This window comes from Leptosomus discolor, chromosome 19 (assembly GCF_034619465.1).
Source record: "Leptosomus discolor isolate bLepDis1 chromosome 19, bLepDis1.hap2, whole genome shotgun sequence".
Classification (NCBI taxonomy): Eukaryota; Metazoa; Chordata; class Aves; order Leptosomiformes; family Leptosomidae; genus Leptosomus; species Leptosomus discolor.
The window spans coordinates 7481464-7505735 of NC_141409.1; the positions used below are offsets into that span (position 1 = coordinate 7481464).

The following is a 24272-nucleotide window of genomic DNA, read 5'->3' on the forward strand; positions in this document are numbered from 1 at the left end:
CTCACCTCGCCCTTCGGTTTAGTTCCTTTTCCGTCTCCGTCTTGCCCACGGCCACTGGATCCTGCTTGTAAATACATTTTCACAATCGCTTCTCGATGTACAGACTTGTGAAGGACGGTTCTTGTTGTAAATAATTAGGCTCATTCGTTTCGTCTTGTAAATACGTGTACATATCTCATGGGTTTGGTTCGTACATACAATAAACTTTTATGCGGTTCCTCAAGGGGATCCCCTCTCCCATGGGTGTCATTTAAACGAGGCCCCAGCCCCCCCCAGCAGAGCAGAGCCCGGGGAAGGGCTGGGCAGGGGGACCACCACGCCAAACCCAGCCCTGCCTGGCCCCTGGACCTCCCGTTGCCCCCTACCCCCCCCCCCCCCCCCCCCCCCCCTTGCAAGCAGGGACCGGGGTCCCCAAAGCACCAGCCCTGCCCCAGCCCCGCTGCGGGACCGCGCCGAGCACCTGCCCATGGCGGGAGGCGGGGCAATATGGGCCAGGCCCCGCCCCGCGCTCTCTGACCACGCCCCTTCCCCTCGTAGCCCCGCCCCCGCGCGGGGCACGCCGGGAGGTGTAGTGCGGGCGGTGCCAGAGCGGGCGGCCGCCATGGCCGCCGGAGTGGCGGCGGCGGCGGCGCTGGCCCTGACGCTGCTGCTGGCGGCCGCCGTCCGCCCCGCCGCCGCCTGGGACCTGTGGTCGCTGCGCTGCGGCTTCTCGGCGGACTGCGAGTGCGGCTTCGGGCCCGACCTGCGCGGTCAGCGGGGGGCGGCGGGCCGGGGAGGGGCGGGGGGCGCCCCTGAGGTGAGGGGCCCTGAGGCGCGGGGGTCCGGGGAGCTTCTGAGGACGGGGACTGCGAGGCCAGGGAGGCGGCAGGCGGGGGGGTCCCGGCAGCCAGGGGGGGTCCGGGAGACCCTTCCCCGGGGGCCGTCCCTGGAGCGGGGTGCGGAGGGGGCTCTCGGCCTCCGCGCCCTTGCGGAGGGGCACGACTGGGCCCGCGGAGCAGCCGAGACGGGACAGCCGCAGCGTGAGACAAGAGCTGTTCCAGCCGGCGTTTTCTAAGTCTTGGTTTGACTTTGCTTCAGGTCTGGAGTGTGACTTGGCCACGAACCTGGTGGGGCAGCCCCTGGTGAGGCAGCAGGTGATGAAGGGAGTGAGGGAGTTCCTGGAGAACCGGAATCCGGAGAAACCCCTCGTGATGTCCTTCCATGGCTCGACTGGAACAGGCAAAACCTACGTGAGCTCCATGCTCGTCCGCTACCTCTTCCAGGGTGGGCTCCAGAGCCCCTACGTTCATCAGTTCTCTCCGATAGTGCACTTCCCCCATGCCGAGCGGATAGAGCAGTATAAGGTAAGGGGCGCCTCTCAGCACAGTACAGCTTGGTGGGGCTTTTTTTTTTTTGGTTATGTCCATCTCGATCCTCAGTACGTCCACATTCAAGCTGTTTCCTGAAGTGCAGTAGGAATAGAAGCTCTTTGTTTTACCCTCTCGGACAAACACAGCTGAGTGAGTGGCTCCACACACTGGCTGAAGGATCCACCAGTAACTGTGATATACTCTGGCACTCGGTTATCACTTTCATCTTCCCTACAGCAGTCCTTGCCGTGATCATGTTCTCATTTCTTAAATATTTACACAGCCCTTTGAACGCACAAACAAAAGTGCTTTGCTTAGATGAAAGGCACTAAAATTCTCCCATTGCTTTCCAAACAGCTTGATGGCTCTGAAAGCCTGCGTATCGCTAGGCTTGTAATCCCCTCCTGACAAAGCAAGCAGCTCCTGAACAGCAGCTCTAGACTCTTAACCGTGCCGCTCTGTGTCTTAAAGCTAGGAAAGGGAAGGAATCAAAATGTGAAGGTTGGCTGCCAAACCCTCAGCAGAGCGGGGAATCGGTGCACCTGAACATTTGCTTTCTGGGTGTTTGGAGAAGTTACTTGTTGTATTGTGTCCTTAGAAGAAATACTCTCAGGAAGGTAAAACCCATCCTGGGTGAAGTGCTTCAGTTCAGAGTTACACTTGCCCCCAGGTGACTCGAGTGGTTTTGTGGGGGTTGGCAGCTACACTGAAGGAGCTTCAGCCGTGGTAAAGAGCCAGAGCTCTTCTGGGTCAGTGCAGGAGTGTGTTTTTGCACTGGGACAGGAGCTGGCGAAAAGCAGCCAGCAGCTGGGAACTGTGTAGGTACACAGCGAAAGAGAAGAATGTGGGGAACTGTAGGAGTCTGAATCCCCAGCTTTAGTTTGCTGCCTCCTTTAAATCTGTAATAAAAGATGTACAATGGGCTAATAAAGCCAGTAACAGCCACTGTGCGGAACCCAGGATAAAGGAGACCTCTCCAGTGCCGGCTGTTCCTGCTCCAAGTAGGTGGTGCTGTACAGGGACAAGCTGCTTTCAGCACCTTCAGCTCTGGGTATCTTGCTGCCACACACCTTGGGGGGTGTTTTTCCCCAGGAAAGCCTGAAGCGCTGGATCCAAGGGAACCTGACAAGCTGCGGACGGTCGGCCTTTCTCTTTGACGAGATGGACAAGATGCACCCAGGCCTGATCGACGTGATCATCCCGTTCCTGGGACCCTCGTGGGTTGTGTACGGGACCAACTACCGCAAGGCCATCTTCATCTTCATCAGGTAAGAGAGGCCCCTCCGTGGCACCACGGGGCCTTCCCGCACACCGCTCCTCCTTTGGGCAGAGGTCGTACCTACTTCAGAGCACGTCCTCATTTTGCTTTTTTTATCCCCAAGCCTTGAGCCTCCCAAATACCAAGAGACACTATTTATTGTGAATAGACAGACCTGGGGAGTCTGGAAAAGCTCTCCTGTCCCTGTTATTGGGCTGCCTTTACAGGAGGCATTTTAGGCCGGGCAGCTGGGAGATCCTGGCTTGCCCTCGTGCAGGCTGGAGGGTGTCAGGTGCCACCTCTGTCCTGCAACGCCGTTTTCCCAGATACACGGCGAATGAGCATCTCGTTCTCGTGCAGCAACGCAGGAGGGGAGCAGATCAACGAAATGACGCTGGATCTCTGGCGTGCCCGCAAGGACCGGGAGGAGATCAGCCTGCAGGACCTGGAGCCGGCCATCTCCAAAGCCGTGTTTGAAAACCCTCAGAGTGAGTCCGTGGAGCAGAGCCCTTCGGCAGGGTCAGAGCCCGGCAGAGGGAGCCAGGCCCATTCCAGGCAGCCCCTGACACCTCCCAGGCAGCCAGAAAGGGACGGGGTGGGGGGTTTGAGGGAAGAGAACTGCGACCTCACTGGAAAGGCATCGAGACGTACGGATCCCCGCTGCCTGCCTGGTTCTCCTTGCTTTGCCCTTGTCACAGGGAGCAGAGCTTAAATTCTGACTAGTCAGGCTAAATCCCCCCATTCCTGGAGAATAAGTCTATTGAGGGGAAGTGGCGGTGACAACGGATGGGCTCAGCTCTCTGCTTGTACAAAACTGGAGCAAATCTGGCTTTAGCCGAGTATTTTGGCTTCACACAAAGCTGCTCTTTGAATTCCAGGGACCGCAGAGACTCTGAAGGTACAACCTGTCTCTTCCTTTGTTCTTGCAGGTGGATTCTGGAAATCTGGGATTATTAATCAACATCTCATTGATTTTGTTGTGCCCTTTCTGCCATTGAAGCGCCACCACGTAAAGCAGTGCGTTGTCAGCGAACTTCTCCAGCAAGGCCTCGAAGTACGTCCAGGTGTTGTCCAGGAGGTGGCCGACAGCATCCCCTACTTCCCAGAAGAAGAGAAAATATTCTCATCAACGGGCTGCAAAACAGTGGCCTCTCGGATCAGTTTTTTCTTCTAGTCCCTGGCGAGGGCCTCGCTCAGACCCGCTGGGGGGGCCTGCGGAGCTGTCAAGCGGCCGAGCCCAGGGCTGGCGGGAGGAGCAGCGGGAGCTGCGGGTTCCCTCTCGGCAGCACCCGCGCTCTCCCCCTGAACTGGTCTCCCCGGCCCCAGTGAAGCCACTGCAGGATGCGGCTGCGTGACCACGTGCAAGTGATGTGACTTGAAGCACTTTACTGATTCGCCCTCGGCCAGGTGAGGGTGGACACGACCAGCCCGGCGCCACCCAAGACATCTGTGACAAGGGGAAGGCGCCTGCATTGTCAGGGAGGTTTCTCACCCTGTCAGCAGCACCCACCTGCAGCTCTCCCCTCTCCTGGCAGCTGCTGATATCCAACACATCCAGGAAGAATATTTCTTTCTTACAGCATTTTAACATTTTTTTTTTTAAAAACCTTTTCAAGCGTCGCTGTGCGTCGGCTCCTTGGTACAACGTGACAGTGCTGGTGCTGACTCCTGCAGCGCTGACTCTGAACACCTTCAAATTGCAGCAAAGTTTTCTTTTCAAGGAAGGTTTAAAGCCAGCTTCTTTCCAGCTTCCTTTCACTGTGAATCGGTGCTGGTAGGGACCAGCTTCACCATCAATGAGCCTGGGTGGGTAATGGGGGAGATGGCAACACCTGATCTGCCAAGAGCCAGGTTCTTCCTATCACTCCCTTATCCACCTTTCCCCTAAGGTCCAAAGGATTTCCCTGCAGCAAACCAGGAAAACAACAACAACAACAAAGACTTCTCACTTGTTTTACCAGCTATGAAATCAGTCCTACCTCCAGGGGAGGCCATGGTGCCAGTAACAGTTTTGAAAATTCCTTTTATTCAGTGATGATTTCTTCAACAGGCTGAAAATTGGTGCTATGAGCTATTGAGCCTCTTGTACATCCTTCTGCTGGTCAGACCTTGCAGGCTTTGGCTGGGCCAGCGTCGTTCAGCTTCTGGCGTCACTTACAACAGGGGACCTGGGGACAATTTGGAGAAGATTAGTGCTTCTGCACCACTGGCCTTTGCTCAGGTTTTAATCTCCTCTGTGCAGTCTGTTACGGGAGAACACATCAGAGGAACCAGGATCATTCACTCCCCATGAACAACTGCCCAAGGGACGGGTGCAGGGACACTTCCCAAAGCTCCCAACGCTCCGCTGGGGCCCTGTGCTGAAACGGGCTGCCAGCACTTGGGACCATTCCAGCTGCAGGGCCAGAGCTTTGGGGACAGTGATTTTCGACACCACCCAAATGCTGCCCAGGAGCTGGCCCACAGACAGACCCAAAAATTCTGCCTCTTCCAAAAATGTTATGCATTTCTAATTTTAAAATAAATCTTTTATGAAATAAACGGTTGGGAAACAGTCTTTTACTTGGATTCCTGACTGCAGCTAGTGCGGAAGGACTTGGAAGATTTGCAGTTGCATGGGAACAGCTGCCTGATGCAATGGGACTTTGGGGATTTAGCGGCACGAGCTGATGCTCTCCAATTAGGTAACTGAAACGAGACGGCAGCCTTTCCCCAGGGAGGAGGCGAAACAGCAGTCGCTGGGCCAGACGTCCTCTGCAGAGGAGCTAGTGTGGGTCCAGGCTCGCTCACCCGAGCTGCTGTCCTTCAGGCAGCCCGAGCAGCCCCGTGCCCTCGGGCACCGCTCCCTTCCATCATCCCCTAGTGCCATCAGCAGCCTGGGGACAGGTGCCAGGGCAAAGGCAATGCTACAGGCCTGCAGTAACCCCCAAAGCGATCCTTTATCCAGGAGGGCTGGGAAGGAGCGAGACACTTGCTTGGAACGAGGTTCCCAGGCCCAGTGTAGACATCCAGCAACCCACTGTCACCTTTTAGGAGCAGAAAGGGGCAAACCCCACCTTTGCCAGCACGAGAGCTTCAGCAGTGAGCTCTGAAACGTGGCACTGCGCTCCAGAGCAAACTAAACCCTCACACTCAGGATTTGAGCAACCCCCGCCTTTAGAGTGGGCAGCAGTAGCAGGTTAACCCCCAAACTACCTCCCAGCGTGTAGGTACCCATTGCTGCTGTCACACCAGGTGACATCAGCTGAAATGGTGAGTGCTGGGGGGCTCTGAAGCGTTTTCTCCAAGGTTTCTTCAGCAAGGCATCCAGCCTGGCTCCTCAGGACAGCACAGATAGCCTTTCTTGGGAAGAGGTAGCGTATGAGGGACAGGGTCTGCAGTGGTGACAAGGTGAGACCTGGATCTACTCCACGGAAAACCTCTTCCCCACAGTGAGCGCTGAGCTACAGCGTTTCCCCCGCCGCAGCCGAACGCCCGCCTTGTGCCACCAGCAAAGGCCCCGCCAGCCCCACTGGGACCTGCCCCAACAGGGAGCCTGAGTTTCACCGCAACCAAAACCCAGATCAAGCGAGCCACGCTGCTGCACCGAGTTGTGGCACGCTGGGTGATGGCAGCGTGGAGGCACGTCCCCCTTATTGCAGCCAGACACAGGAGGGCTTCTGCCCTGCATTAGGGTCAAAGAAACAGGAAAGTGAAAATAAGGAGGAAAGAGGCCTGCCTGGTGGCTCTGGCACAAGTCTGTTGTAAGAGCCAGGCTGCTGGGTTGGACCCAGACCAGTCCCTGATCCTTGATCAGCTGCTGGCCCCCAGTGCAGAACAGAAATACCAGCCTTGCCTCAAATGGCACGAGGGGTAGGCAGAGAGATTGCAGTCGAGGCACCAGGCCGAGAACATCACCCACAGCCCAAGGAGGGCATCGGCGAGCAGCGCAGGGCTGTACTTTGCTGTCCATGGGGTCAAGCCACAGACTTAGGGCAGCATCCCCCCCCTTACCCTCCCCACCCTCCTCAGGCACAGGCAGGCCCTGGCCTGGCACAGGTAGCGCAGAGGTTTCGGGGGGTCAGGCTCAATGGCTGCAGAGGAGAAGCAAGATTCCACCTGCCAGCGCCGCCTGTGAGGCAACAGCAGCGAGCACACTCGGCAGCCTGGCCCTGGGGCAGACCCTGCCAGCCCACCCGCTCCCCTCACCCCCGAGTCCTGCCGTCCCTGCTCACGCAGCGCCGCTGCAACCTGCCTCCCCACAACGAGATCCCCCGGGCTCAGCTCCAGCGCCTGCTGGGAATCCGCTCGCGCGTCGGGCAGCTGCCCCGGGCGAAGGCAGCAGGCTGCAGCGAGGCAGCGTGGGGTGGCGGTGAAACGAGAGCAGCTGGGGGCTGGCTGCCACCCCCGGGCACTGTCTGGAGCTCTCCGTGCCAGGGGGAAACACTCACAGCGTGTGTTCAGCCCACCCCAGCCATAAAGATTTCAGCGTCATTAGCCAAAAGTTCTGAGCTCTGCCAGGCAGGAGATGCAGCCCGCTCTGGAAAAGAGCAGCCATGCCTCCAGGACAGGCCATGGAGGGAGAGAGCCAAACCACCAGTGATAGATCCTGGCTCCTGGTACCTCTCCCTGCTGCTGAAATGGTCCAGGCAGGCACAGCTGTGAACTGGACTCAGGACCAAGGGAGAACCCAGGGGCCCTACTGCATGTTTCAGCCACTGGTCCCTAACGCAGGACCCCAGTGCAGGGCCTTCCCCCGCACGCACCCAATGCCCCAGCGTGGGTGCTGCTGTCTGACACCCCAGCCCTCACCCCCGGGGACTCCACTGCGATCCCCAGCCCAGCTGCTTGGCTCCTCTGGTTAAGCAGACATCAGCCCTGCAGGGAAGCCCTGTCAGCCCGGCCACAGGCTGGGGCTGCAGACACAGGGAGAGGAGCAGTGGCTCACCTGGAGGAGAAGGACAAGGGCCAGGCAGGGCTGCTTCCATGCAGACACCAGCATGAGCACCTTCCTGAAGTTCAGCATGGCTGACTGGAAGTTGCAGAGCTGCAGGAAGGCCTCTGCCTGCTGCTCTGCCTGGACTGCAGACAACCCCCAGCCCACGCTGGCCCAGCCCAGCTTCACTCAAACTACCCAAAAATCAGCCTTGCAGAAGGTTAACAGCATCCTGAAGCCAGATGCCAGTGTGAGAGCCAGCCTTAAGGATACTGCCTCCCTTCTCCAGCTCCCAGCTTGGTGTATCCCTAGCCCTCTGGGGACCCTTTACCTTCTGCAAATCCAGGCTGATGGCTTTCAAATAGCAGGTGATGGCTTTCTCCTGCTGGCCACAGGCAAGTCCGGCCCTTTCTGCCAGCTGTGGGGAGGAAAAGAGCCGTGAGTGAAGTCCAGTGACATGCTGCTGGACTGGGGGACCGGGCCTTGGGAGAAAGCTCTGCTCCACCGGCAGGGCCAAGAGCCACCCGGGGCTGGAGGGTGGCCGAAGGAAGGATCGTGTATCCCCCCCTCATCCAGCCATCCCCCCAAAGGCTGCTGCTAAGGACATTGCGAGTGGGAAGGTAACAGGCCCGAACGCACAAAACGTGGGGCACAGCCCTGGGCACTTACTGCTCCCCGCTTCCCTCGGGGGCCCGACGCTGCACAGACACTGACCGGGCCTGAAGACCCTCCGCAGGGCCCTCTCCCAGCCTTCCCCCAGCCCTGGCGGCACCCCCAGGCCCTGCCGCAGCCGCCCCCCAGGTCTGGCCCTCCGGACAGGGGCCAGTCCCGGCCGAGCCCCGGGCCTTTACCACAGCGGCGGGCACGGCCCCCGCCCCACGCCACCGCCCCGGGCCCGCCCTGCCGCCCGCAAGTAAGATGGCGGCCTTGCCCGTAAGCAAGATGGCGGCGGGGGCGAGGCGGCACCGGGCCATTGGGCGACGCGCGGGCGTGACGTCACGGGGAAAGGGAACACGCGGCGCGATGCTGGCGTCGGAGCTGGCGGGGTGCGCGCGGCCGCTCGTCAGCCGGGCGGGGCCACGCGTCATGGTGGGGCCGCGGGGGGGGGCGGAGCCGGGCGTGATGGGGGAGATCGGGGCTGAGGGAGGTCGGAGGGAACCGGGGCCGTGAGGGGAGTGAGGGGAAGTGGGGGTGAGGAGACCGGGGCCGTGACGGGAGGTGGGGGTGAGGGGACCGGGGCCGTGACGGGAGCACCGGGGAGGTGGGGGTGAGGGGACCGGGGCCGTGACGGGAGGTGGGGGTGAGGAGACCGGGGCCGTGACGGGAGCGCCAGGGAGGTGGGGGTGAGGAGACCGGGGCCGTGACGGGAGTACCGGGGAGGTGGGGGTGAGGGGACCGGGGCCGTGACGGGAGGTGGGGGTGAGGAGACCGGGGCCATGACGGGAGTACCGGGGAGGTGGGGATGAGAGGACCGGGGCCGGGAGGGGAGGGAGGGGAGGTGGGGTCGAGGGGACTGGGGCCATGAGGAACGGGTCTGAGGGGTGATGCTGGCAGAAGCGGGGGATCGGGCCCATCGAGGGGCCGGGGTCCTCGTGGCGGCCCGGCAGAGCCCTGTTGACACCCGGCGGGCAGGTGGCCGGCCTGGGCAACTACGGGCTGCGGGGAACGCGGCACAGCGTGGGCATGGCGGTGCTGGACCGGCTGGCCTGGCAGCTGGCGGTGGCCGAGGGCTGGCGAGCGGACAGGCGGTGCTGCGCCGACGTGGCCCTGGCCGCAGCCCGCGGCCTGGAGCTGGTGCTGCTCAAGCCACGGAGGCTCATGAACGTCAACGGGCTCAGCATCGCCAGCGCCGGTGAGCGGCTTGGCCAGCCCCAAACCCTGCTGTGCCACCGGGCCCTGGGACGGCCCTGCTGTCCCCCTGCCCCGCATGGGTCCCTGCAGCCCCGCTCTGCAGGGTCAGGGCCTGCTGAGTCCGTCTCCTCCTCATTTCTTGGCTTGTATTTCTTTTTCCAAAGCTGAGATCTACAACCTCCGCCCAGAAGACATTTACCTGGTTCACGATGACCTGGACAAGGCCCTGGGCAAGGTGGCGATCAAGCTGGGAGGCAGCGCAAGGTATGGGGTGCCCCCAGCTCCCTGGTTGTGTGAGCTGGTTGGAAGCCTTGCCATGCCCTTACAGGCACGTGGGCCGTTCCTGGCCCCGTCATACCAGCCCCAACACCAGCCCTGGGCTTGATCCCAGTTGGAGAGGCCACAGCTGGCTGTTTGGGCAGCCTCCCAGTTCCTGCCCTGGCAGGAAGGGCATGGAGCATCCTGGAAGCGGCTGTGGGCTGGATCCTGCCCGTCGGCTGCACCACACGGGCTTTTTATAGCACTCTGCCTGCCAGATCCTGGGTCAGCCTCGAGGCATTTAGCCTAGGAAATCTTCCCTGGCGGGACTGGGCAGCGATGGTGCTGGGCCGCAGTGCTCAGCCACACGTGCACCAGCTGCAGCCAGACCCGAGACGCACAGAACGTGCTGTCCCAGCCCCGCTTCCCTTGTCCCCCCCCCGCCAGCCAGCCCCCCTCAGCCCCAGGGGCTGGATGTTCCTGCAGAGCCAGGGTATGGGGGCTGCAGCCCCTGGCTGGGACCACATCCCCAAATCCCTGCAGTGAGAGATCCCCAAGACCATACCTTGGGGGGTGGGGGGGTGTCTTACAGACTAACGGTGGGGTTTCTCCTTCTCTCCCAAGGGGACACAACGGGGTCCGATCCTGCATCAGTGCTTTGCACTCCAACGTGAGTGGGCCTGGGTGGAAGTGGATCATTCCTGTGTCGTGTCCCCCCCCCCATGGCTTGTTGTCCCCCCACTCCCAGTCTTCTGACTCCCCTCAAACTCCCTTTCCTCTCCCCCCTTTTTCTCCTTTCGCTCCTTCCCTCTGCTTCCCTGCGGGCTGATGTCGGTTTGGCCGCCATGGAGGACATGGAAACAATTAGCTCGAGCAGCTCTGCCAAGCCTGGCAGGAGCCTGGGATCTCAGCACAGCCCAGTAAAAGCCTCTTCCAAAATCATGTTTCTTGGAGCAAGCACTCAAAACCACCTCGAAAACACGAGTTGCTGCTCCCTCACCGCCCAGCCCTGCTCGCAGCGCTGTCCCCTTGCCCCAGCTCTGTCTCAGCCGGGCCCTTGAGCTGAAGCTCCACCAGCTTTCCTTCTTCCTCCCCAGGAGATGACACGGCTTAGGGTTGGCATTGGGCGGCCAGAGGGTGAAGTGACAGTGTCCAGCTACGTCCTGGCTCCGTTCAGCGCTGGGGAGCAGGAGAGGCTGGAGCAGGTCCTGGTCCAGGCAGCGACGTTCCTGCTGGAGCACATCCTGCGGAGGAGAGCACCTGAGGGGGACCCGGGGGACAGGGGCTGACATGAACCCCTGGGGACCTGCGTGGCTGATGGACAGGGCACTGCAAACTCGCCGGGGTGGCCGTGGTGCGGAGCAGAGCTGTCCCTGCTGGGCAGCCCCCGTCAACCCCACACAGATCCAGGCAGCTCGTGTCCCGCTCAAACCCCTGCAGTGGCTTCACACGGCAGTTTGGCACAGAAATGAAATAAACCCTCGGACCTGGCTCTGCCCTGCTCCTGCCCTTCTTCCCTGTGCTGCCTGCCAGACCCAGGCTCTCTGCAGCTCCAATCTGTGTTCCCACCCCTGTTGCAGCAGCCCAGGCTAGAGGGAAGCTTCCAGTGGGAACTGTGGCTCAATGGGAGCAACTTCTGCAGGGTCCAAAACCAGTTGGGCTTTGTTGAGAAACGGTGGCGAGCACGAGTCGCCTGGAATCTCGTAGCTGAGCAGCACGTGAGGGCTGAAACTCCCCCTTTTCAACCGAATGTCACCCTGCCGAGGAGCTGAGGTTTAGCACCAAACAAGCCTGGGCTCTCAGAAAGCAAACACCCTCCTCTGGAGCTGGCCACAAAGGTGACAGATGCCGGAGCCCAGCAGGACTCGGCTGCACATCGCGATGTTCAAGCTGGTGTCAGGTTTTCAATCCCAAAGCCAAACCTAGCGCCAATGAGGGAAGTCGTTTCCAGTCTCCCTCTCCCACCTCACCTTCCTCCCACCCTTTCCCTGTTACACCTTTCATTCCCAAAGCAATCCCTGGCCAGGGGAACAGCCAGACCCTCGCCACCACAGCTCCAAGGTGACGGCGGTGGGGCATGCCCTGGGGACGTTTTATGGGGCAATGCCACCCAGCAGAGCCAGCACCTGGCACATCAGCTCAAACACAGTCTGCTTTAATCCTCCCTGGGCTGTAGCCCGGACACGGCACAGGCAAGGGACAAGCCCAGTCAGTGGCCAGAAGCCACATGTGCCACCACGGGAGCCAGCCCCCGGCCTGAAAAACACTCCCCGAAGTCCAAGCTGGTGGGAGACGGCAGAGCTGGCATCGATCAGGGCGGTCCTGGAGATGTGTCCTCAGCAGAGACGGGGCACAGCGCTCCCCTGGTCCCTCCACCACCTGGCAGAGAATGGGCTCTCCGGGGGCCCTGGGGCAAATCCTGCCTTGGGTGGATTCAGCACCTCCAGCTTCGAAGGACCCTCCTGGGGGGGATCTGCCCAGGGCAGCTGCATCTCTCGAGCAGGAGCTGGCAGGATCAGGCCACTGGCCCACAGTGCTCCCAGCTGGGTCCCAGTCCCTCGTCCCTAGGAGGCAAGGAGGCACACGTCAGCGGTCAGGGCAGGAGCAGCCCCGACACGTTCACACCTGCAGCAGAAGCGGTGTGGGACGGTTGTTTTCCAGCCTCCCCCGGTCTGGCTGTGCCGGGGAGGCTCCGCTGCCAGCACAAACAACCTCAGCGCAGGGAAAGTCTGACCCGGCGTTAACCGTGGCGGGGCTGCCTTGGGGCTGAGCGAGTGCGGGTGCCTGCCTGCCCGCAGAGCCGCCCCCCGGAGCCGCAGCCCCAGGGAGACCCGCTTTGGGGGGTGAGCAGGCAGCGCCGGGGTGAAGCTTTACCCTGCGAGTTGCCCCCCGGCTCTCTCCGAACTCGGGTGACTTTTGCAGGAGGCAAAGGAGCGTTGTCCCTTCCTCGCTTGAGGGGGTGGAGAGCAGCACGGACTCGGGGAGCAGCGGGATGTGGTCCCCTCCAGCCCAGTGCAGCCGCACATGGGACATCTGCGTCCCCATCCCTTTCCCCACCTGCAAAGGAGGTTCTCGTCTCTGCTTCCCAGTGCTTTGAGTCCGAGAGCTGCTGCCACATGGAAAAAGAAACCAGGCATTCGGGACACATCTGAATATGGTGCTCGCAGCGTGATGCTTCCCAGCCACTCTGTCCCCGGCACCACAAGCCTGGGTTCCACGATCTCGCTCACCGTCAGAGCTCGTCACGGGCAGTGGAGCGGAGGTGGCCGGCACCGCCCCGGGAGTCCCTCAGGGTCTTCTGCGAGCCAGCCCAGTCGGTTTTCTTGGCATCGTCATCCCAGATGGTGGAGGTCTCGGTGTCGCTCAGCCAGTTGCTGTCCCCAGCATAGTGGGTGGGGTAAACCAGGAGGGGGTGAGCCGAAAACACCAGCAGGTCCCGGGGGGCAAAGTGCTGCTTGTAATCCTCGCTGGGGAAAGCAGAGCGGACTCAAGAGGAGACATTGGCTTACAGAGCATGGCCCGGTGGAGAAAAAAGGGCTGGGAAAACCACACCGACCACCTGGGGAAGGCACCACGCAGGGCAGGTGATGGGGAGGGACATGGGGTAACGGGGAGGGGGTCTGGGAAAGGCAGCCGAGCTGGGGGGCTGCCTCACGCTGCTGCTGTCTGCAGAGTCTGGCTGGGGAGGGACCGGGGAGGGACCACGGAGGGACTACAGAGGGGATGGGACCCATCTCTCCCCACCAGCCTCGGTGGCACGAGGCCGGTGCTGGCACAGAGAGGGTCTCCAGCCCAGCATCCAGCCAGCCCAGCCCCGGCTGGCCCCAGGCCAGGGCTGTCTGGTGTGTTATTCTGGCGAGCATGGGACTCCCAGCTGCTCCTGGTTCACATCCAGAGCACTAATCCGCTCCTCCGTCCACCTCCAGCCTCCCTTTTACATTCCTAATCCCTCTGTTTCGCCATCCTGCTCGCTGGCTATCCCACCCCCCACTCCCCCAGGACACCCAGCCACTCGCTTGCCCACCCCCTAAATTGCCTCCCCTTCCCTAGACACAGCCTTGCTGCTGACCCCCGCCCAGGAAGAGGGGCATGAAGGTGCCCCAAGATGGGGCTGAGACCCACAACCGGGGTGGGGGACCACACAGCCCCCCTGTGTCAGGGTACAGGGGGCTGCTCCCCCCACGCCATGTCGCCAAGACCCCCATGCGGGGCCAGCATCAAGCCCTGGCTCCACCCCCGTCCCCCCACCCTGGCAGAGGGCCATTTTCCAGCAGCCAGACAGCGGCCGGGGAGGAATGAGCTCATGCTACAGATGTTTTCCTCCAGCATGAGTAACGCTGGGGCGAGGGGGGGGAAACGGGGTGGGACGGTGACGGTGGAGAAGAAACACATGCTCCCTCGCTGACAGAGCCATGCCGCTCCGCCAGCACCCCCAGCTCCTTACTTGGGGTGCTTGTCGTACATGATGGGCAGGAACTCGTCCACCGGCAGCATTTTGGAGAGGGGCTCGGCGGCCAGCAGCTTCTGTGCCCCGCGGTGGGAGATGGCGTAGGCCAGCGTCCAGTACGAGTACCCGGCCACCACCAGGTTTCGCACGCCCTCCACGGGTGCCTCGTCCTCTGCGTTCACCTGCTTCCTCCCCAGGTAGCTGCGGGGCGGCCAGTGAGCCATGAGAGCCAGCCTCAGGGACCCCCACCCCGCATCCCACCGCCCCCAGCACCTACATGAGGTCCCAGTCCTGCTGTGCCCCCTCCAGCTCCTCCATCAGCCGCTGCAGCCGTGCTGGGAAGGCGGCCTCGAAGCGCACGTCATCCTCGAAGACCACCGACCGCTCCAGCCCCCGTGACACGATCTGCGGGGAGGGGGCAGTGATGTAAACCCATCCCAACACCGCGCTGGGCCATACTGGGTTCACTCACCCTGCAGGACACCCCTCTCCCCAGGTCCTTGAGAGGCCTGGTGATGCTCATGGGGTCCTCACCTCATGCTGGTGGCCCTTAGGGACCCCGTGACCCCTGCGGCCCCGTACCTCCTTCCAGACGTTGTAGTGGCTGAGGAAGCAGCCGACCTCGCCCTTGGTGAGCGTGCGGCCTGAGAAGGGGTCGTAGTACCCGGGGAGCAGGTCCACCCCCAGCACCTTGATGTCGCTGCTGTTGAGGGTGCTGCAAGGCGAGGGGCTGCATCAGTGAGACGTCCCCCCCAGCCACCCCCCCATCCCCTCCCCGAGGTGACACCAGGGGGCTGGCAGAACAGGGACGGTTCCTGCCGTGGTCACCTCCCATCCACGGCGTCCACCACCCGCGGGGCGATCTCCAGCTCCCGCAGGGATGCCAGCATGCGCTGGCGCCGGTCCGGCCTCCGCACCAGGTTGATGAGGAAGATCTGGGGAGGAAGCAGAGAGCCCCACCATGGTGGGCTTTGCCATGGAGGGATGCAGCCAGAAGGATGGACAGGGGGACATGGGGTGGGGATCCATTGGGCACTTACTTCATCAAAGCCCATTTTTGTGAGTGGCTTGGGGAGGAGAGAAATGTGCCTGGAGCGCTGCATGGGGGGGCCATCCACTGCAGAAAGAGGGGACATCCCTTCAGCGGAGCCCAGGCACCCCTGGCTGGGAACTGGGGCCGAGAGCCCTAGGGACCAGCACTAGGTCCTCAGCACTCCAGGGGCCGGGGAACACCTCTGGGACCCCACCGCCCGCGGGCCCTCACCCATGGCCTCCAGCGTGAGATGCACAAAGTTGGCGCATTCGTCCTCCAGCGTCTGGTGGGCCTTCACGGGGACGTTGATGTAGCCAAAGCGCTGCTGGTTGCACACATGGACATCCGCACCTGCCGGGTGTGACGGGTGAGCACCGCAGCCCCCCCAAACCCCCCACCCCTGGCTCCCCACCACCCTCACCAGCCGCCTGGCAGGAGTAGGCAAAGACGATGATGTCGTCAAAGGCCCAGGTGTAGTTGGGATGGGGCGGGTAGAAAGCCAACCGCGACGTCTCCTCCTTCCGCAGGTCGATCAGGAAGGTGGCGTAGACCATGGGGACAGAGAAGCAGCCCACTCGCTGACGGTTCTTGGTGGGGAAGTAGTCAGCCGTCCGGCGGTAGTACCCCTGCAGCACACCGGCGTGATGCCTCCATGGTGGGGGGCTCTTCCACCATGAGGCAGATCCCCTTCCCCAGGGCTTTCTGGGGACGGACCTGGGGCGTGATGCCACACCAGAAGTTGGAGTAGAAGGTCTGCGAGTCCAGCATGGGGGCCACCACTGACTTGTTCTGCGCCATGAGAAACTTGAGGGTCTGGTTGTTGGTCAGGATGCTGTCAGTGTCCACAAACTGCAGGGACAGCGCAGGTCCTGGAGGCGCGGGGACATCCACCTCAGCCCCCACTCCACCAGTGCCCCATATCCCTTACCAGAACATAGTCTGCCCGCTGCTCCCGAGCGTAGGTGAGAGCCTCCTGCTTCAGCCTCATCAGGTTTTCGTAGCGTTTGTCGCTCCAGTGCTTCGGCCCGAGCTCGTCGGGGTAGGAGCTGGGGCAGGGGGAGGCAAGGGTTAACCCTGCTTGCTGGGAACGCACAAACTCGGTGCATGCCGCAGCATGCCAGCCGGCTGAGTCAGCCCAGCTCTGCCTCTCCTGGCAGCATCCCCGTCAGGGGAGCTGCGTGCTGCTCCAGGACCCCCTCACAGCCCACACCCGCCCCCGCCACCCCCGGGTACTCCCCCAGCCTCACCTGGGCTCCTCCTGCACCTTCCAGACCACCGAGTGATAGTCCTTCCCCACCGCCCCCAGCCACTCCTGCAGCATCGCCGTCGTGTTGTCCGAGTTGTGGTCCGTCGCACACCTGGGGTGAAGGGACATCAGCCTCTGGGGTCCCCCCGCAAGGGACAGCCATGTCCCCCTCCCTGCACTCAAAACACTCCTGGGGCCAAGAAGCTGAGCCAACGACGGACTCGCTTGGGAATGTAACATGTAATTTCAAGGAACCGAGTCTGTGCTGGCAGGAGGGGGAACGTAAATGGGTAATTTCTTCCCCAGTGCCACTGCCAGCCTGGCTGTCCCTCAGCTCTCGCCCCTGTCCCTGCAGCCCAGCAGCAGCCCCAGCCATGCTCTCCCCACCCCAGCCCTGTGGCTGCCCACCGTGAACAGCATCGGAGCAGAGTGGCTTTGTCCCTCCCACCCGTGCACCCTGCCGCACCCCACAGCACCCCTGTGCACCCAACTGTGCCCCGTGGCTCCGGCAGCCAGAGGAAAGGCCCCAACAGGCAGCAAAAATCCCCCTCCCCAAACCTTCCCTCGCCATGCACACCCGCTGTCCCCAACTCTCCCACCTGACCTTGCAATGATGTTCACGGGGACCCCAGCACAGACAGGGCTGAGCCCCACGTTGCACTGGGGCAAACCCCAAATCCGCATGCTCCCCAACACCGTTGACTTGTCAACGACCCCTGAGCTGGTCCCCAGGCCCTGGTGTCATGGGGACCCCCTGGGACACAGGGGACAAGGCAGGACCTGTGCCCCCCAGCTCCTGAAACCGCCTGCAGGGCCCTGCGGCCAGGGACTCCCGGCGGCTACCAAGGGCTGCAGTGGGCAAAGGCGAGGACCCTCAACGCCGACAGCTGCCCCCTGCCTGGCCACCCCTGCCAGGACCCCCTCACCAGCCCCCACCTCGTCCCCCTGCAAAATCAGCTGCAGAAAAGTTTCCGACGAGCTCAGGCGAGAGACAGCAGCGGAGGAGGAGCAAGGAAAAGGAGGGATGGGGGCTCCTCTCCCAGCCACCCTACCCAGCATGGTAAAATGGGGTTTGTGGGGGTGTCTTTGGGGAAGGGAGGGCTGGGGCCAAGCCCTGCAGGGAAGGGGGAAGGCAGCGTTCGTACCTGATGATGCAGAATCCCCCCAAGCCCAGGGCTCCCCTCCCTCGCCAGCCCCACATCTTCGAGAGGGGAAAGGTGGGGGTCCTGCCCACTTGCCATGTGGCAGTGCCCAGCCCCTCCCGGGTCCCTGATGGGTCCCACACCCAGTGCTAAGCCCCTCTGGGGCTGAGGGGGCTGTTACCACTAGAGTCCCTATTCCTCCCGGGGGCCCTCATCCCCCCAGGATCCCCGTTCTCCCCCAGGCCCCCACTCCCCCAGATCTCTGTTCCCTCCACTCAGGTCCCCTGTCACTCCAAGATCACCCCGAGTCCCCAGGCCCCCCGCTCTCCCCAGCTCCCCATTCCTATTGTCACAGAATCACAGAATGTTACGGGTTGGAAGGGACCTCGATACCCCCGGCTCCCCATTCCCCCTCCTAGTCCCCCCTATCCCCCAGGATCCCTGCTCCCCACTTCAAGCATCCCCATTCCCCCGGGGCTCCCCGTTACCCTCGGGTCCCTCTGACCCCAGCATCCCGGCTCCCCCAGGGGTCCCCGTTCCCCCACAGCCCTCTCCTCCTCCGGCACCCCTCCTGCTCCCCACACCCCGGGGTCCCGGCTCCCCCCAGGGTCCCCGCTCCCTCACCACAGGGCGATGCTCCCCGCAGGATAGTCCATGCGCTCCAGGGCTCCCAGGCAGTGGGGCAGCGAGTGCTGCGCGTTACGGGCCAGGAGGGCGAGCACCACCCGCGGAGGGGCCGGCCCGGGGCCGGGGCCGGTGCCGATGCCGGTGCCGGTGCCGGTGCCCAGCAGCAGGAACAGGGCGCAGAGCGGCCCCGCGGCGCCCATGGCGGCAGCGGCGACGGGCGGGGAAGGGGCGGGCTGAGACCCGCCGCGCTCAGCGCACCCCCCGCCCCCGGCCCGGCCCCGCCGCCGCTGCGAGCCCCGGGGGCGGGTTTGGGTTGGGTTTCTTTAAATAAAGCCCATATCGGTAAACAGCCCCCGCACGGCCCACGGCCCGGGGGGCGGGGGGGGGGGGGGCACCGCCGGTACCCCTTCCCCGGAGGATGCTCCTGGGCATCCCCGGGTGCCACTTGCCAGCGCGGGGTTGGGTGCCCCGTGGTGCCCGGCGCAGCGCCGGTGGGTGGGCAAGTGGCCGGGGGGGGGGCTCATGGCTGAGGGAGGGGGTCATGGGCAGAAGGGGCTTATGTACAGGGGGGGGGGATCACGGCCAGGGGGGCTTGTGGCTAAGAGGGGATCATGGCCAGGGGGGCTTGTGGCTAAGGGGACCACGGCCAGGGGGGCTTGTGGCTAAGGAGGGGCTTGTGTCCAGGGTGAGTGGCGGCTGGGTGGGCTCATGGCTCTCCCCTGTCACAGGCCAAGGCAGCCCACCCCACCCAGCCGTGTCCCACCCAGGCTGCCCCCCTCCATGGCTGACCATTTGCAGCCCCCGCCAGGGCAGGTCTGCGACGTGTCCGAGCCACAGGCAGCCCCGCGGCCTTTGGGACATTTAACCAAAACCGCTGGTTCACCACCCAACCCATCAACACAGGCTAAATACAGCTGTCAGCTCCCAGAGCAAGCGTAGGCCGGGAGGAGGCCTCGTCCTGGGGAGCCCCAACTCCGGGCACCCCCCGGCGGTGCCGGGCACCCCACGCCGCGGTGGCACCAGAGCCCTGGCGAGGGGCCTTGGCCACGCGTGGCCAAACCTGCACCCACCCGCAGTGGGGCGAGGGCCTGGCCGAGGGGCTGCTCCGGCTGGCTCCCCACATCCCCCCTGCTGCCGGGGGACCTCTGGGAGGGCTCCGTCAGGGTGCAGCAAGGGAGTCCAGGGGGGGCTGAGCAATCCAGCAGCACCTGAAAGAAGCGACAGAGAGAATGGGGGGGGGCGACACGGGGGGAGCACCAGGGAGCCCTGCGGCGGCTGTAAGGAGAGAAAAACTGTTTACGGCCCCAGCTCGGACAAGTATTTCGGGGAAGGGACCCGTGCCAGGGCGGCTGGGTGCTCCCCGGCGATGCAGAGGAGCTGCGGGAGGGGGGCAGGACGCCAGGAGCCCAGCAGAGCCGGCCCCACGCTTGTCCGCCCCCCCGTCCCCCCCATCCCCCCCGGGAGGGCTGGGCGGGAGGCAGCCCCTCTCCCCTCCGCCGGAGCCCCCCGAAGGCGACTCCGCGGCCCGGGGAAGGGATTCAGCCGGAGGAAGGGCGGCAGGGCGGCGGGGATGCCCGGGGAGCCCAGGGCTGGCGGGGGCACCCGCCCGCCGGCATCGCCCCCCCGCAGCCCTGCGCCGCGATCGGCCGCTGCTGCCACCTCCCGGCACCGCGGCGCGGCACGGCACGGCACGGCACGGCACGGCCGGGAGCAGCCGGGCACCGCCGCTCAGTGCGGAGTCAGGGGCTCCAGGGTCCGCCAGAGCCGAATATGATCCCCGTGACTCCACATCCCTCCAGTGCCCCTCTTCATCCCTGCATCCCCACGTCCTCCATCCCTGCATCCGTTTCCCCCTGCATCCCTGCATCCCTTCTCCTCTTCGTCCCTGCAGCCCCACACCCCTCCATCCCTGCATCCCTTCCCTTGTTCATCCCTGCAGCCCCACATCCCTCCATTCCTGCATCCTCTCCTGGGGGTCAAACACCACCCTGCCCTGCCGGCAGCACCTGGGAAGGGCAGAGAGGGATTTCAGTGGCGGATAGAACAGGATTTTGAGACGCCTGGATCCCAGAGAGGTCAAGCAGGGCTGCTCCCAGCCTGCAAACTGGTATTTAAGACCCCACAGACCCCTGGCATCTTGCATCGCACTGGGGCTGGGGGGGCGGCCTGAGCCTGAACATGCCCTGGCCCAGGCTGGGGCCAGCCCTGGGATGCTGCTCCATGAGCAAGAGCAACACCTGGCTGCTGCCAGAAATTTTTTCTCCCAGCAAACCCCTCCCCCGTATGCTCGGCCTGCCCTGTCCCCCTCCCCACAGACGCAGCATCCCTGGCCCAGCCAGTTCAGCCACGGCCCCACTGCCCCGGCCACAGCCCACACCATTGTTCCCTGGCCGTGGGCTGAGGGACCAGGGAGGGAGAGGTTGCCCCGTCTGCAGCTCCACCACCCCTGGGGCAGGCAGAGGACAGGGGTGCCATCATTGCACCCTGACATGGGGAAACTGAGGCACGGACCAATGTAAACACGCAGCATGCAGAAGGGCCAGGACTGGCAGAGACATCCTGTGCCCACCCTTGCAAAGTGAGGTCAGAATTATCCCTGGCTTTGCAGCCACCTTCACATCCCACCTTCTCCCCACAGCCTGGCTGCCACAGGGCTCACAACGGACCCTTGGAGCCCGCTGTGGGCCAGGAGACACCTTACAAGCAGTTTTGGCCACGCAATGATAAAAAAACCCCACAAGCAAGCTCAGGGAGGAGGAGAAAACAGAGGTTACCTGCCAGGGCACCTGCTGCGTGGTCTTCAGGGTGACAACCCACCCAGCTCTGCGCTGTGGCTCAGCACCTCCATCCCCACCACTCTGCTAGCACAGGGCTGTGACAGCCCCTGCGCCCCAGGAGCAGGACTGGCAGGTGGGTGGCAGGTCCTCACGGGGCCCAGGGTGGCCCCACGGGGCTCAGGGTGGCCCCACAGCTCCATGCACCCACAGCGATACCTGTAACAAAGAGCCACCATCAGGCCCAAAAGCCTCCCACCCGGAAAAGTGCCTTCTCATACCCCCAGTGCCGGCCAGGAGCAGTGCTGCGCAATGTTTTCAGCAGTATGTTTTCCTTTTTTTACAGAAAAAATAGTTTCTCTTGGACTCAGGGCTGAGGGTTTTGGCCACCTCCCACCTCTCTCCACCCCTTCTTTGAAATTTTCTAGGATTTTCAGCAAAGCCTTTGAAAAGCCCCAGGTCCATAGAATCATGGAATGGTTTGGGTCGAAAGGGACCTTGAAGATCATCTAGCTCTAAACCCCCTGCCATGGGCAGGGATAAAGGTTCCTCAAACATCATATTCTTCTGCTTTAGAAGACTCAGGTTCCGTTGCAAAACCCGAATATATAGATGTATATACAAATGCAGAGATTCTCTGTGTACATACAAGTCCTCTGGCCACCACCAACATTTTTAAAAACTTATTTCACAAGAAAAAGTATCCCATGGGCCCAGCCAAGTGCCCAGCTCTGTGTTACCCCTGGATGTCCTCGAGTGGCACTGACCCCTCCAGACCAGGCCCCAGCTCATCCAGCCTCACAACCGCAGCCCAGGTCCTGGGTGGGGAAACTGAGGCACAGAGCCCACACAGCCTCCCTGCCGCTGCCTGACCAGCGGGAACCCAGGACGCGAAGCAGTGCCCGTGACCCTGCCATGTTCCCTGCCCTACGAGCCCCTCGTCTCGAGCCATTCCAGCTGTTCCAGCTGTTTCCACCACCCTCCAGCTGTCGGGTAGCTCAGGAGGCTGTCACTCCCCTCCCAGCTGGGTTTTCCTTCCAGGTCTCTGCTAAACCCATCGCATCCACGGGCGCCGTTCTGCTTTCGTCCTCAGCGAGCTGCTCCCATGGCAGTTAAAACCAAGGGATCTTCCCACCCGGAAGAATCCAGGGGGATTTTGGTCATCTTGGGGGATTTTGGCCATCCTGGGGGGGATTTTGACCACCCGAGGGGATTTTGGCCCACCCAAGAGGTGCTCAGCCAGAAGAGTTGGAGGCCGACAGGAGCAACATTCCCTTCCCGGCTGGTGGGGGCAGGGAGGTCCATGCCACCCTAAACAGGGCAGAGACACGTCGCTGGCCCCAGCACCCACCGGGCTGCACCTGCCCCACACCTCGGCCCGTTGGGAGACCAGCCTGGGCTGCTCCTGGTGGGCTGTGAACACCAAGGAGGGAGAAGCCTCCCCTGGGGACCCTCTTCATGTGCTGATGGGTGCGGGGAGCCAGGGGCGTGCAGGATGCTCTGCTCCACCTGCAAGGCACCGCTGCACTTGGAGGCACGTCCCTCCCGGGTGGCACAGCCAGCTCAGCCCCAAAATAGTCCCTTTTCTCCCCAGGCTGGACCACATGTGCCAGCATCAGAGCCAGCAGTGCCCAGGGCCAGCATCCCCCGGCTCTGGGTGTCAAAGGGAACCCCAGGCACCCATCTGCTCTGGGCAGCAGGCAGAGGGATGACTTCCTCAGCAAGGGGAAACTGAGGCAGGAGGCCGACCCCAGGCTCCCCGTCCCCGCTGGGCAGGAGACCTTCACCCCGGGGACGATGGGGAGCTGCTCTCTGCCCCCCACTGCGCCCTTTCAGAGGGACGGCAGCAGAGGGGTACCCCGACAGGACAGGACCCCCCCGTGACGTGCTGACCCATGCGCTCCCGTCCCCTCTGTCTCCTCCCTCGTCTCCCCCTCAGCGGAGCTGGCGGTCGGTCCCCGTCCCCGTGGGGCAGCTGTGACCGAAAACAAAGCTGTCCCCTTCGGCACAATACCCTTCTGTCCCCCCCTCCAGATGCTGACCGCTGGGGTGGGCAGCGGCCGGGCTGGAGGCGTCGAGGGGCCGTGCCAGGCCCCCGCTGGCAGGGGACAATGTTGGCAGTGATGGAGAGTAGGTATTTCAAAAGGTTTTGTTTTCGGGTTGACCCGCCGAGCCGGCGTGACCCCGCAGCCCCCCACCCAGCCCTGCTCCTCCGTCCCAATAGAAACCGGCCACATTCCTGACCTCGGGAAGGCGGGGGGGGGGGGAGTTTCAAACCTCCCCGGGAAGGAGACAATGGGGGTGTCAGGGCCGTGATTTAGGAGGGGGGGCTCTTTCCATCACAAAGGCGAGACAAAGGCGCTTGGTGCTGGGAAAGGGGCTTCGGCGGCGGCTCAGGAGCGGGGCCGTGGTATTGTGCCTGGCCAGCCGGCCTCTGCTGCAGGGCAGCCAGGGCCCACCGGGACCCACTGGGTCCTGTTGGGTGCCACTGGGTCCCATCGGGTGCCATTGTGTCCCGCTGGTCCCATTGGGTCCCACCAGATTCTCCATCCCAGCAGCCCTCCCCGTGGCCACTGTGGGACCGGTATCTAGTGGCTTCGTGGGTGTCACCATCACCCATGGTGGGACGTAGTGAGTCCCCCATCCCCACGTGGGACAGCTGGAGCACCCACAGCTCCCCACAGCACCCCACGCCAACGGGTCTGGCCAGAGACCAGCCCATCCCAGGGGTAACTGCGGACACCCCGTGGGTAGGGGCTCAGACCAAGGCCAGGCCCCCCCCAGGCAGCCATCCCCAACCTGGGGGACACACACAGCTCCAGAGCCCTGAGCCCCCCCACCCCGTCAGCCCTCCATGGGTGTTCAGGGCCGGGGTCCCGCTCCCCTCTCCTGGGGCCAGTCCCGGGGCCGAGGGCCGCCCGGGGAATGAGCAGCTCCTCTGTGCGCCGCTCAAAGGGGCTTTGTGCACCCCGGTGCTGCCGGCACCCAGCACCACCCGCCGCCGCCAGCACGGGCACCGCGCCGGTGCCCACCCTGCCCGCACCTCACAGCCTGTGTCGTCCCCCCCCCCCCCGAGACCCCCCTCTTTCCAACTGCCCACTGCCCTAACCCTCCTCCTCCATCCCTGGGGGGGCTCAGCCCCATAACTTGGCAACCCCCCCCCCAAAAAAAAAAAAGCCAGGAAACTGCTTAAGCAGACGCCCAACTTACAGTGTCCTCTGCCGCCGAGCTGAGCCCACGTCTCCGGCCAGCGTCGCGGTGCCGAAGGGCTCAGAGCCTGCACAGAGAGGGGATATTTTTACAGGAGAAATATTTTTCTCCTGGTGCTGGATGGCTGATCCGAAGGAAAAGCTGGAAACGAGTTCATTGGTT

General features: G+C 63.2%; 3 protein-coding genes across 5 annotated transcripts; 2 read left to right on the top strand and 1 right to left on the bottom strand.

Annotated features, from left to right (window-relative positions):
* Positions 1–601: 601 nt before the first annotated feature.
* On the top strand, positions 602–5142 carry TOR2A (torsin family 2 member A). The gene is made up of 5 exons (XM_086475533.1): positions 602–749; positions 1078–1343; positions 2442–2617; positions 2968–3095; positions 3537–5142. The coding sequence occupies exons 1-5, from the start codon at positions 602–604 to the stop codon at positions 3779–3781; spliced, it is 963 nt and encodes a 320-aa protein (XP_086331659.1). The 3' UTR covers positions 3782–5142.
* Positions 5143–8545: 3403 nt separating this feature from the next.
* On the top strand, positions 8546–10951 carry PTRH1 (peptidyl-tRNA hydrolase 1 homolog). Of its 3 annotated transcripts, none has more exons than XM_086475793.1 (5): positions 8546–8611; positions 9155–9375; positions 9518–9637; positions 10256–10301; positions 10729–10951. In XM_086475793.1, the coding sequence occupies exons 1-5, from the start codon at positions 8546–8548 to the stop codon at positions 10918–10920; spliced, it is 645 nt and encodes a 214-aa protein (XP_086331919.1). In that variant the 3' UTR covers positions 10921–10951. The 3 variants fall into 3 exon arrangements, with proteins under 3 accessions (XP_086331919.1, XP_086331920.1, XP_086331921.1); XM_086475794.1 differs by having other exon boundaries at positions 9155–9374; positions 9538–9637; XM_086475795.1 differs by having other exon boundaries at positions 8546–8584; positions 9155–9374; positions 9538–9637.
* A 1912-nt stretch (positions 10952–12863) lies between these two features.
* Positions 12864–18326, bottom strand: CERCAM (cerebral endothelial cell adhesion molecule). Its single transcript, XM_086475649.1, has 12 exons — positions 18124–18326; positions 16359–16469; positions 16040–16157; positions 15826–15960; positions 15533–15737; positions 15343–15462; positions 15119–15195; positions 14907–15013; positions 14661–14793; positions 14356–14483; positions 14076–14279; positions 12864–13098 (listed from the first exon to the last, which is right to left on the bottom strand). The coding sequence occupies exons 1-12, from the start codon at positions 18324–18326 to the stop codon at positions 12864–12866; spliced, it is 1776 nt and encodes a 591-aa protein (XP_086331775.1).
* Between the last annotated feature and the right edge of the window lie 5946 nt (positions 18327–24272).

Excerpts from the sequence above, each read along its gene's own strand:
- TOR2A (XM_086475533.1), top strand. The coding sequence starts at position 602 with ATGGCCGCCGGAGTGGCGGCGGCGGCGGCGCTGGCCCTGACGCTGCTG. Across the intron at positions 750-1,077 it reads CTTCGGGCCCGACCTGCGCG|GTCTGGAGTGTGACTTGGCC; the intron begins GTCAGCGGGGGG and ends ACTTTGCTTCAG. Across the intron at positions 1,344-2,441 it reads AGCGGATAGAGCAGTATAAG|GAAAGCCTGAAGCGCTGGAT; the intron begins GTAAGGGGCGCC and ends GTTTTTCCCCAG.
- PTRH1 (XM_086475793.1), top strand. The coding sequence starts at position 8,546 with ATGCTGGCGTCGGAGCTGGCGGGGTGCGCGCGGCCGCTCGTCAGCCGG. Across the intron at positions 8,612-9,154 it reads GGGCGGGGCCACGCGTCATG|GTGGCCGGCCTGGGCAACTA; the intron begins GTGGGGCCGCGG and ends CCCGGCGGGCAG. Across the intron at positions 10,302-10,728 it reads TCAGTGCTTTGCACTCCAAC|GAGATGACACGGCTTAGGGT; the intron begins GTGAGTGGGCCT and ends CTTCCTCCCCAG.
- CERCAM (XM_086475649.1), bottom strand. The coding sequence starts at position 18,326 with ATGGGCGCCGCGGGGCCGCTCTGCGCCCTGTTCCTGCTGCTGGGCACC. Across the intron at positions 15,014-15,118 it reads CAAAAATGGGCTTTGATGAA|ATCTTCCTCATCAACCTGGT; the intron begins GTAAGTGCCCAA and ends CTTCCTCCCCAG. Across the intron at positions 14,280-14,355 it reads CAGCAGGACTGGGACCTCAT|CTACCTGGGGAGGAAGCAGG; the intron begins GTAGGTGCTGGG and ends GCCGCCCCGCAG.